The sequence below is a fragment of the Pteropus alecto genome, unplaced genomic scaffold (genome assembly GCF_000325575.1).
Source record: "Pteropus alecto unplaced genomic scaffold, ASM32557v1 scaffold101, whole genome shotgun sequence".
Classification (NCBI taxonomy): Eukaryota; Metazoa; Chordata; class Mammalia; order Chiroptera; family Pteropodidae; genus Pteropus; species Pteropus alecto.
The window spans coordinates 18,366,025-18,378,522 of record NW_006432945.1 but is presented as its reverse complement, the minus strand read 5'-3'; the positions used below and the strand labels follow the sequence as shown (position 1 = coordinate 18,378,522).

The 12,498-nt window shown below is 62.4% G+C and overlaps 1 protein-coding gene across 1 annotated transcript in view; it reads right to left on the bottom strand.

Annotated features, from left to right (window-relative positions):
- Window positions 1-1,622: 1,622 nt before the first annotated feature.
- Window positions 1,623-12,498, bottom strand: part of LMX1A (LIM homeobox transcription factor 1 alpha) — a 106,942-nt gene continuing 96,066 nt past the window's right edge. Inside the window, exons 5-9 of the mRNA XM_006907837.1 lie at window positions 10,096-10,268; window positions 7,499-7,576; window positions 6,250-6,319; window positions 3,720-3,890; window positions 1,623-1,783 (exon numbers count right to left, since the gene is read on the bottom strand). Coding sequence (XP_006907899.1) covers window positions 1,623-1,783; window positions 3,720-3,890; window positions 6,250-6,319; window positions 7,499-7,576; window positions 10,096-10,268 — 653 coding nt within the window. The remainder of the gene's footprint in view (window positions 1,784-3,719; window positions 3,891-6,249; window positions 6,320-7,498; window positions 7,577-10,095; window positions 10,269-12,498) is intronic.

The window sequence follows — 12,498 nt, the reverse complement described above, 5'->3', positions numbered from 1 at the left end:
TCACACACGCAGACGCGACTAAGGGCTGTGCTCCCTCTGGCCTGGCTGAGGGTGAAGGGGACGAGCCACTGGGTCCTGGCTCTGATGACGGACGGCGTCGCCAGGAGTGAGGCCAGGCCCGCCCTGGCCCCTGTCAGGGGAGCCCCCGCCATCCACCGGCGTCCCCAGCACCTCACTCTGGTTTTTTGGGGTTCCCAGCACCGAGGCAGCCCATCCTAGCACCGCGCGGAGAACAGGGTGGGCACCTGTCCCCGCGTACATGGCTGCTGGGCCTCCTGTGCTCAGGGCCGGCAAAGCGAGCCTGGCAGAGGCTCCTGGGTCCCGGCCGCACCCGCCCCTGAGCCTGGAGGCTGCACAGGATGCCCCCAGAGCGGGCGGCACTTCTGGGGGGAGCCAGACAGGGAGAGGGCAGCGTCGCAGCCTCGCCGGGCCACCCGCGTCACCCCCCTCTTCCCTTCTGAACAGTCCTTAAAGACGGTGCACACCGTCCCAAGCGGCAGGCCACAAACACCGGCCTGTAGGCTGTGGTCTGCCACCGCTGCTCGCGAGCAGCATGGTGGCCTCCTCCGTCCCGTCAGCCACAGCCCCCTCCCCCTGAAGAACCCCGGTGCCCCCCTGGCTGCCCTGGGCACCGGCGCCTCCTGCTCAGCGGCCCCCGCGTCCGCGCCTCGGACCACCCTGTTGTATTTTACAGAGATCTCGGGTGTGATCTCAGCCCTGCTGTGCGTCCCGGGGGCGATTAAGCCTGGGGCCCCGCAGTGAGGTAGGTGCGTGCCGTCAGCCTCAGCCCACACGTGCAGACGATGACACCCAGGGGCAGAAGCGACACGCCTCACGCCACCCACCGCCACACGCCAGAACGGAAAAGCAAGCCGCAGAGTCTACGCTTGACACTTTCTGAGAACAAAATCAGGGACGGCCCTGTCCCCCAAACCCAGTGATTCAACCCCAAAGAGAGCACAACAACCCCACGTGAGAACTCGGCCAGCCACGCGAGCCGCTGCCCAGACCTCGGCCACACTCCCTGACGACAGACCTCACGCGAGCACGCAGAGCTGCGGTCGGGGGGTGGGCAGCCCTCTCTGCCCTGCCGGCCAGTCTCCTCCAACTACAAATAAAGTTTATAAAAGTAAATTATCTCATTTTATAACTTAAGTGCATCAAGCATTTCCTTAAATATAGCTCACACTGAAAATAAAGTCACTTTGCTGTACAGCTGGTGTCTGTCATAATCACGGATACACTTGGACGAGGGAGTGAGAGAGGCCGCGCCCACGCGCACGCCCACGGCGCACGCGCAGAGACGTGGGCCCCTCGCCGCGAGCGTCCCCAACGCAGTGGGAAGTTGTTAGGGTCTCCAGGTACCTAGTCTGCACGAGCATGTCTACAGTAGAAGTCCCTGTCCCAAGCGAGACACGTCTTCAGACCTAACGCTAAGGACTCTTACTAGGAACGATAAACTATGCAACGCGTCACGTCCTTGGGGATGCCGAGCCAGTACCCCCAACAGCACCCCGCCCAGCCCGCCGCTCCCGCGCCCCCCTCCTGCAGCCGGCCGCCCCTCGCAGGTATGGTCGTCCCACACAGGGGCCCGGCCTCCAGCTCTGGGGTGGGGAGGGGGCTCAAGAGGTGAAGTAAGAATTCTGCATGGAGTACAGGTGGTCGATGGGGTTGCCCACCCCAGGCTGCAGCAGCCCGGCTTCTGAGGTGGCCATGAAGCCGTCGCCCAGGTTACTGAGGGAGGTGTCGTCACTGTCCAGGTCGTGGAAAAGGGGCTCGGCACCTGAAAGGCAGACGAGACACCGGCGTGAGGCGCTGGGCGCGGGGACCGGCCCCAGCCCGGCTCCCGGGAGAGGGTCTGCGGGGGAGGGTCTGCAGGGACGGGCCGGGTGACCTACAGGGAAAGGGACGGAGCACAGTCTGTGCTCACCAGGGCTCCCAAGGTCTCGGGCCTGAAGGGCAGCACCTGGCACCTGTCAACTGGGACAGGACACGGCGCTAGAGCGAGGTGGACGGAGGCCGATGTCCAGACGTCCAGACCATGCGTGTGGGGACGGCCGCCTCAGACACGGTCCCCGGGGAGGGAGGCGAGCCAACGGCGTGGGCTCTGCCCCATCTCAGACTCGTGACCCGTGACACGGCACGCTCAGGTGTGCTGAGCGCCAGCTGTCTGCCCGATTCGGACCAAGAGCCGATGAGCTTCGGGGCCTCCAGAGAGGAGCCTCTGGGCACATGGAGGCCCAGCTGGGAACCGGGCGGGACCGGGAGCTACAGGCGCAAGCACTGCACCTCCAAGCAAGTGCGAGAGCTGGAAACGGCCCTGTCCCAGGCTTGTCCTGTGGCTTCGATTACTCGCTTTCCTAAAGGACTCATCACCGGGCTCTTTATGTAGCAAGACCCCTGGGACTCTGAAGATTTAAGAATTTGCAGAAAGGTCATTTGCCCAGTTTTCCCACGGCCGCGGAGTGTAGACGGTGCTGACGTCACACTTGCCCTCTGAGGAAGCTGAGGGGGTGGCTCCCGCGGGAGCAGGCACACCCACGTCCACGTGGGAGAGAATGAGGTGGCCGTGGCTTCCTGAGGGGGCCAGGCGGTCACCAGCGTCTGCCTGATGCATCATGGGAAAAGACGGGGCTTAGTTGAACTATAATTTTTTTTAAATGGAGCCAAAAAAGAAGTCATCTGACGAAGTCTGTGAGTGAGGCATACGTCTCCATACCAATGTTGTGAAGGCGGCTGAATCTAACTCGACTTTTCACTACCAGGGTTATTATGGCAGTTTTCACGTACAGGTGAATGCAGAGGCCACTGACCTCTGTGCATAAAAACACGGTCCCCTGTACTAGGCCCCAAGGCCGGCCTTCAGCCCTCCGGTGCAGAGCTGGCCAGCCCATCGGGCTGCCCAGGCCACATTAGCTTAGGTAGCAAGCTGGCCACTCGGGGGTGGGACTCAGCCCTCCACACAGCAGCATCTAAAGCGAGCCTGGTTCAGGGCGGTGGGATGGGGTGGGGGCACTGGTCACACGTCACGAGTCAGCTGAGGCTCCAGCAATTCCCTGAGGGCACCTCACTGCTGTCCATGACGGTCCAGTTAGGACACTTGCTTTCTGCGCTTCTGTGTGGTTTCTCCCTGTCATTGTTTGCTAAGTTAGGGCCTCCCGCCCACGGGACGCTGGTACGGCCCAGAAGCGCACACGGTCCCTGGCGGGAGGGATGGCCTTGGGGCACGCACACACGTACGGTTGCGGCACAGCCCCCATGTGACAGTGACGGACGAGAGCGCTGAGTGAGCGTGAACGGACGTGTCACCGATGGTGCCATGCTGGTCCTTCCTCCGTGACCGCAGGGCCCTGGCGGGTTGGGCCCTGGGCGGGGTGGGCCCCACGGCATTTCGAGGGCCCCTGGGGTGCTTCACAGCGGGGGAGCCTGAGGGACCACAGATGTGTTTGGGGGAGAATGAGAGACCTAAGCGAGCGGGTCGTGCGGTCCCCTGGGGGGCGGGCCTGACGGCCGTCGGGGTTCCCCTGGAGACCCGGGGTGCGGGCGGCTGAACCTGAGAACGTCCTTGAAATGTACCGTTCAAACAGAGGCGTGGCCCAGGGACTCCGGTGGCCACAGGGCGTGAGCACAGCGAGACCGCGTCACGCCCCGGGTCCCGTCCTCGCCCACAGACGGACAGGGCGGAGGCGACTCGGTGGTGCCCGGCTGCGCCCGCTCACCGTAAGGGTGCATGTGGTCTCCTGGCAGCTGGGGCGGAGTGAGGCCCTGCCGGAACGGGTCCGAGCTGTAGACGCTCTGCTCGATGGCCAGGAGCTGCTGCGCGGTGGGCAGGGCCGTGTAGGGGTTCATGATGCCGTCCAGCCCAGCGCCGGCGCCACCGTTGGTCTGAGCTGCGGGATGAGGAGATGGCAGGTCATTCTCCACACGCCGCCCAGCAGCCCCCGCTGGGAGGGACACGCAGCATCTCCCGAACAGCATGTCCCCCAGCTCGGGGGCCCTGCCCGGCGCTGGCCTTTGGCATGGCTCCACGGGCACAGGCGAGTCAGTGGGAAGTGCTGGGTGGGAGAGCCCGGCCAGGGGCCCTCACACTGCGTGTCCCCACACCGTGGCAGCTGGCTCCCCCAGAGCACGAGACCCCACCGAGCAGGAAGGAGACATGGCCACGTCCTCCACGGCGCGGCCTCAGAAGCCGCACCCCAGGACGGGCCTGTGCAGCGGCATGGCTCCATGGGCACAGGCGAGTCAGTGGGAAGTGCTGGGTGGGAGAGCCCGGCCAGGGGCCCTCACACTGCGTGTCCCCACACCGTGGCAGCTGGCTCCCCCAGAGCACGAGACCCCACCGAGCAGGAAGGAGACATGGCCACGTCCTCCACGGCACAGCCTCAGAAGCCGCACCCCAGGACGGGCCTGCGCAGCGTCTGAGGGCTCCGCGGGGCGCGGCCGTGCGGAGGGTGCGCGGGGTGCTGAGCACACGGGCTGGGCGACCACAGCCGCGTCATCTTATTCCACTTCCTGGGGCTTGGCTCCCTCACTTATAGGGTGGATGGGAAGGAGGTGACATCCGGGGGTCCCAGCCTGTGCCCGATGGGGAACGTCGGGGCACCTTGGAGGACGGTGATGGGGGGCAGTTGAACCTGAATGGCTTCCTTGAAATACATCATCAGAACAAAGGCCTTCGCTGCTGCGCAGGGTCACGGCCGCCGGAGCAGGTGAAGGGGAGACCCTCCCGGCATCGCCCCACTAAGAGCCCACCGGCCAGGGGACCATAGCGCCGGCCTGACGTCGGGGTTCCACCGGCCCACGCGTGGCACATCGGAACCACAGCCCGCCTCTGCGTGCACAGACGGGCCGCCTCCGCCGCCCGCGGGGTCTCCGGGCACAGTCCCGTTAGGCCCCCGCCCCGTGCCCTCCGCGCTCGTCTCCTCGGGAGCTGCCCTGGCCAGTTGCCGAGGCCCCACGTGCTCCGCGCCTGTTCTCACGCGGCCTCGACGCGTCCCTCCCTTCGGCCCGTCAGCCTGGAGGAGCCAACTTGTCGTGTGCTCGCCACACCGCGGTGTCTCAGCCCGGGGCGCGGGAGGCAGGTCCCAGCTCCAGCCACGCGGGGGGCGGAGCTGCGGTCACCGCTGTCCCCCGATCCCGCCATTTCTCTTCTCTCCCTGGGTGGCCGTCCTGTGCTATCTCTACATGCCGTTGGACAGACTGCTGAGACGCTACGGGGGCCCTGGGCTGCGAGATCCAGTCCTAGACGGGGCCAAGCCCAGGCACCAAGCACAAGGTGGGGTCCGTGCAGGGACGAGGGGCTCTGTCCAGGGCCAGAGAGCCAGTGCCACACCCCACGGCCTTCGGAGTGTGGTCCACAGACCAGCAGCACTGGGAGTTTGTTAAAAGTGCAGAATCCGGGGCTCGCCTGGACCGTAAGACAGAATCTGTGCGTCACCCAATGCCAGTGACCCGCGTGCACACCGGGGTGAGCACTCTGTTTGGGGCACACACAGACCACCTTGGCTCCGCTGGGTGGCCGGGTTGGGAGCGTATCCCTTTAAGAACGACATCATTTTCTCATAGTTATCCCTGAATTTTTTCTTTTAACTTTCTCGGGGGCTCCCGCACCTGTCCCTCACTCCACCCCAATCCTCACGGCACCTTGTTAGAAAAACGAGGGTGCCGGCAGCTGGGGGGGAGCCGGGGCAGCCGGGTCCAGTGGGAGCCAGAACCAGAGAGAGGGGTTCGAGCGGCAGCTCCGCCCCTCACATAGGGCCCGGGTCGGTGTGGCAGAGCCTTTGTGTGCGAGGCAGGGACAATGACAAGCTGTCCGCTCACCTCAGGTGACGGCTGTGACAGCCAGTCGGCAGTGAGAACGCACTGGGGACAACGTGAGCGACGAGGCCGGGGACTATCAGAGCATCGTGGTTTTACTGTCTTACGGGACGTGGGACGTGGGTAGTCACGGCGGCATCGAGCCTGGAAGGAGGAGGGCTGGGCGGGCTGAGACAGGGCAGGCGGTGCTGTCGCCATGCCGGCGCGGGGTCAGGGCCGGGAGGCACTGGACACCGCTGGTGCCACCTCCCATGAGCAGCTCTCAGCCTGCGGCCGGTGCCCTCAAGCCTGTCACAGCTCTGCACAGCTCAGCGCTCACTGGAAGGGCCCAGCTCCATGAGGGTAGGGACTGGGCTTCGCGGAGCCCAGGGGTGGGCAGCGAGGGCCTGGGCGGGACAGGCCCGGCCCCGCAGGCGTGTGGCGACAGCTTACCCGAGCTCAGCCTCTGGCTGCTCTGCTGATCCTGCTGCTGCTGCTGCTGCCGCCGAGCCAGCTTCTTCATCTGGCGGGAGGGGCCACAGGGTTAGTGCCGGGCCCTGAGCGGGGGACGCGTCCTGTGCAAGGCACAGCACCGGGTCCCCGGCCGTGACCCGCAGATTGTGCCGTGACACTTGTGTATGCGGCTCGAGCGTGTGCAAAGTGCTGCTTGTGCCGTGACACTTGTGTATGCGGCTCGAGCGTGTGCAAAGTGCTGCTTGTGCCGTGACACTTGTGTATGCGGCTCGAGCGTGTGCAAAGTGCTGCTTGTGCCGTGACACTTGTGTATGCGGCTCGAGCGTGTGCAAAGTGCTGCTTGTGCCGTGACACTTGTGTATGCGGCTCGAGCGTGTGCAAAGTGCTGCTTGTGCCGTGACACTTGTGTATGCGGCTCGAGCGTGTGCAAAGTGCTGCTTGTGCCGTGACACTTGTGTATGCGGCTCGAGCGTGTGCAAAGTGCTGCTTGTGCCGTGACACTTGTGTATGCGGCTCGAGCGTGTGCAAAGTGCTGCTTGTGCCGTGACACTTGTGTATGCGGCTCGAGCGTGTGCAAAGTGCTGCTTGTGCCGTGACACTTGTGTATGCGGCTCGAGCGTGGGGACGTGGGGCCTGCTGGCCCCGGGCTGGGGATGCCACAGGGAGACTCAGGCCTCCAGGGAACAAGCTCACCCCCCAAAGCACCGTCGGTGCCCAACCTCCCCGGAAGCCACGTTCTAATGCAGTGTTTCTCAAACTGTGCTCCGTGGACCACGAGGGTTCCATGAGCTATTAATGTGTGTGTTGGTGTCGGCCCCACGCCGGCGGCGGGGCGTGCCGGGCAAGGCGGGTGGGCGCCCAGCCTGGGGGCCACGACATCCTCTTATACCACCAGCCACATGCTGCCACGTAGGCTCCTCTTCGAAATTTTAATACGATTTCAGTATCTGGGTTAAACGAACGTGAATTAAAGAACTTGCTTTTGCCAAAAGGCACAGGAAGACATTTCGTGATGCAGACGGCCAGCCAGGTCCAGTCGTGGCCACTAAGCAAATAAAAGCCTCTCGCCGTCTCCCCCCTGCCACGCGGCTCCCCGGCCTGACATGGCTGCTGCTCAGAGAATTTCCGACCCAAGAGTACTGTGCTCAGGGGGCGCGGCGGGCACACCCGTGGCGAGTGTGACGTCAGGCAGCCGGCCGCGTGGGGACGGCCGAGCGACGCGGCCTACCTTGGCTCGCTGGTTCTGGAACCACACCTGGACCACGCGGACACTCAGCCCCGTCTCCGCAGCCAGCGTCTCCCTCACCTTGAAGAAACGGAGCATTAGAACCGTGAGAAGGTGGGCGTCTCGGCCAGGGGGCAGGACGCATCCTGCGCAGGGCACGGGGAGGCCCGTGGGCCGCGTCTTATGTAGGAGCCGGGACGTGTCCAGTATCCAGCAAAACCCCGAGCACCCGGGGGCTGCCCTAGCCCGGGGCGACGGGGGGGGAGGGGGGGATCAGCAGGTGGACGGGAGGAGGAGTCACCCGCAGTTCAGAGGAGCCTCCCAGAGGTGGTCCTGAGTTTCCCCTGCTTGTCAGTCAGGCCTTCGGGGGGTTTGCGGACGTCAGCAGAGCCCACTGAGCTTCAGCCAGCGCCGTGCACGGGCATTAGCCCCCTCGAGGACAGCCAAGGGCGAACATCACATCGCCAAAACAGATGGTTCTCTCTCACCCTCCTCTCCTGTCCAAATTCACCGACCTAAGTGGTTGGTTCTGTCCCTCAGAGCTCTAGGGGCCTCTGGGGCTTCGTGAACGTTTATCGTCACTGTCACCGCACACGAGTCCTGCGTGGACAGTGAGACAGGAGCCTTCGGGTTGCGGCGGGGCGGGGCGGGGCGGGACGCTCCGGTGCAGGCCCAGGCTCTGGGAGCCCGCCAGCGAAGGGACGTGTTTAAACACATGCCCTCCGTGCAGGCCCACGGCGAGGGGCCAGAGAGAGATGCCCCTGCCCCAGGCAGATCCCGGGGAAGCGAGGGATGGAAGGAACCGGGTGAACGGGCACGTCAGCGGGGTCAGCAGGAGGCCTGGGGGAGCCCTCGCATTCACCAGCCACTCGGACTGGGTTTTCGAAGTGGGGTAATTAGACCAAGTTTGCAAAGCACCTCCTTCTGCCAAGCCAACTGAAAGGGCAGTGCACCCAGGGGCCCGGCTCCACCTGCTGAAACCCTATCCGCCCCCGGAGGGCCCGCTCAAGAGCCACCTGCTGCGCAAAGCCTTGCCTGATCCCTGGACAAAAGTCGCCTTGCCCTGCCCTCCCCTCGGCGCCCGTGGCCCCTGGCCACCCCTCTGGCTCTCAGAGCTTTCTCCCCAGAGCTGCAGTTATGTGTGCACCATCTTCTCCCCGCCAGTGGTCTGGAGGTGGCCGGGGACAAGCACTGGGCACAGGCCACCCAGAGGCCGAGAGTTGAGCACACGCGAACGAAGGTGCTTCGCCCGCCCTGCACGGCCTGCTCCGGGGCCGTTCCCCTCCCTCCAGCACCTGGCCTGGAGCAAGGCCAGAGACAGGGGTCGTGTGGGAACCTTTCCAAGGTCAACGAATGTCCACCCTCCCTCCCCTGCTGCCCCAGACACTCATAGCTCACGTCGGACTGGCCGCGCGGCTTGCTTTGGCCATGGACAGTAAGTGGATGCGACGCACGTGGCCTCCATGGGCCTGCCTGGAGTCACGTGGCCTCTTGCCTTCGGCCATGCTCATGAGAACAGCAGGCCCAGTGGCCACTGCTCTGTCAGCCTGCACGCTTGATGGCAGACCGGCAAAGCAGGCCCAAACCTGAGCCTGGCTGGGCTGCAGCCACAGCACCACCCAAGAGCAGGAAATCAGTGCTTGCTGAGACCCACCAGGATCGTTTGTCGCTGCAGCAAAAGCTGACTAATACACACAAAGATGCAGCGAAAAGCATGCTAAAAACTGTTAAATGTATTCCCTCCACGAACTTCAATTAAAAGGCTTTCTAACTTTTATCGCATAAATGACAGTAACCAGCAGATGATAAGCAGCCAATAAATGGCAGAGGCTTAATAAACAGACGCAGCTGCTTGTGGCAGAGTCTGCTACCTGTCCTCGGTACCCATCCTCCCCTTCCTCCTACTGAATCCTCAGGACTCACGTCCCAGCCCCTTGCAGGAGGTGCAGGCGGGGGATTAGATCACGGCCAACACAGGCGTGGAGGGGACGCAGAGAAGCCTTGGGTCTGCCCCTAAAAAGGCAGCTGCGGCCTCCACTTCCTCCTTCACCACTGGGAAAATAGCGACAACGAAAGCGGCCCCTTGGGCTAAGTGATGGACAGAGCGGCTCAGCCCTGGACGGCGGCCTGGTCTGTGACAACCCCAAACTGGAAATAACCCACACGCTCATCGGTGGGTGGCTGGACAGACAGACTGTGGACCGTCTGGAGGGCAGAATCCTGTTCAACAGCAAAAATGAAGGAACCACCCCACGGACGAACCCCCAAATCGCCCGAAGAGAAAAGAGCAAAATCGAAAAAGAGCCGCACGCCGCGAGCCACGCAGTGTCGCCCTTTGTCAAGCACCGCGGGCCACACCCCGGCTGCACCGCCCGGGTCCCCTTCCCCCCAGGCAGTGAGAGCCGTGAGCAGCCGGCCCACCGGCCTGGGCGGGCACGGCCAGCTTCTGCTACAGGCCACGCCACAGGGATCCCAGAACCTCCCAGGGATGGGGCCACCTGCGCAGGCTGTAGCACTGCGTCCGCCACCGCCCGAGCCCGGGGCCCAGCAGCGCCCCGCGGGGTCAGGGTGCACCGAGCGGCCGCCCCCTCCTCCCGTACCTTCCGGCACGGCTTGGACGACACCTCGAACGAGGCCTTGAACGCTCTCCTCTGCTGGGTGGTCAGGATGGTCCTGGGCCGTTTGGGACGCTTATGGTCCTTGCCGTCCTCGGCGGCCCCTTTCCCTGCCCCGTGGGCGGACTTGCAGAGACTCTCTTCGTCATCACTTTTGCCTGAAAGAAGCAGAAACAGGGCGTTGAGTCCCTCGGAGCCACCGCCTGGAGCTGCGCCCCTCCCTAACGAGGTGCTCGGGTCCACGTTCCCGGCACGGCTGCTTCAGGTGGAGGCGACGCCCCTGATTCAAACGCCTCCGGGACGGGCTCAGGAGAGACTTCCAGACCCACTGGGAACCAGAGATCCCCCCGCAGCATGGGCCTCTCCCCCAGGAAGCGTCCTAGCTCCACACTTCCTGGCTGTGTGGCCTTGGACAAGCCACTGACAGCTCTATAACTCAACTTCCTTAACTGCAGAATCGGATCCTTAACTGCAGAATCGGAATATTAGGGAGCCCAGGTCAGCGGAGCTGCCGGAAAACGAGCTGACAGTCGGGCTCTCAGAAGGAGGCTGGGCATGAAATAAATGCCCACTAGGCATTGATTGCCATGTCTTAGCTGTCATCCCTCCCGTCTGGACCCGGAGAACTTCTGGATGTCACCATTTCGAAGGCCGCAGAGGACCTACATTCGATTACTAGCAGATACGGATAACCGAGAACAAACAGGTAACACAGGTAATTAGTCAAAAATGCCTGTCTATAAAATGACTCTATTAAAGTAACTATCTATTTACATTCACGTGAATTCCTCGGCTCGCTAAGCGGCGAACAGTGCCAGGGGACCTCCCGAAGGACATGAAGCCTCCAGCACACATCACGTGCACTCTCAGCCGCCCTTCGCGTCCCGCGGACTTTACACCTGTCCCCAGAATTAAAAGCCGGGGTGGCGTGTGTCCAGGTCACCCCCTGTCCCAGGGGGTGATCGCAGTCCCTCCTCGGTGGGAAGGAGTTTTAGGATCTTTCTGGAAGAACGTCTTCAGAATGGCAAAGGAAAAACCATCACGTGAGCACCAAAAGCTGCAGGGAAATCAAACACCCACAAGAGGAGAAACAGTAGAAAAATGGAAGCCACTGAACACGCAGGTCTACCCTTGCTGGCCCTGCACCCCACAGCTCAGAGACCCCCCACCCAGAGCCTGGTCTTCAGCGAGGCTGGTAAGTCTCTGTGCTGGTGGACTCATCGGGGCCAAAAGGATGCTCGTCTGGCACCAGCGATGCCGTCAACGACATCTGTGAGACAAGGGGGCCGACCCGGCTCCCCAAGGAGTATGTAGCTGTCCCGCGAGGCAGGCGGCTAAAAGTGCCGAGTTCAGGCCAAGAGAGTGAGATGTCCCAGTAGAGAATGTGTTTTCAAGTGCAACGGTATTAGTTCAGAGACCCCGCGCCTTACTCCAGTTTTGTCCACGACGTGGTATTTGCGCATGTCTCACGGAGCTAGTCTGATTCTTCACGCAGTGCGCTGCGAACCCCTGCTGATAACTAGGCTACTGGGACTAGGGACAAGGTTAAGTGTAACATAAGCCGGGTTCCATAATGGCCCATCTCCGCTGACACCGTGCAGGGAAGCAATGCGGTGTGGCGTCTGTAAGCATGGACTTTGCGGTCATTCAGACTCAGCTTGACATCCCGGCTCTGCCTGTTACCATGTGCGATTCTGAACAAATTCTCAAGACTCGAGTTTCTCATGGCGGAGTAACAGAATTAAATGAGACGATATGTATAAAGTTTTCAGCACCATCTAGAATGTGATAGGTGCTTAGTAAATCATCACCACCGCCATCACCTCCATGACCATCGTCACCATCATCACCATCATCATCACCATCGTCACCGTCATCACCGACCGTCACCATCGTCACCATCATCGCCATCGTCACCATCATCATCATCATCGTCACCATCGTCACCACCACTGCCATCGTCACCATCATCACTATCATCACCATCATCACCATCATCGTCACCATCGTCACCATCGTCACCACCACTGCCATCGTCACCATCATCACTATCATCACCATCATCGCCATCGTCACCATCGTCATCATCACCGTCACCACCGTCACCATCGTCACCATCATCATACCATCATCATCACCATCGTCACCACCACCACCGTCACCATCGTCACTATTGTCACCATCATCACCATCGTCACCACCACCACCGTCACCATCGTCACTATCGTCACCATCATCACCGTCATCACCATCACCATCACCACCCTCATCATCGTCACTTCAACATGAAAGAAGTACTCGACCCGAGACAAGTTTTCGTCAGTCATCCGCACGCACGGATGGGAGTCTGAGTTCCGGTTTTCAGGCAAGTGTTCGTCTCTCCCTGGC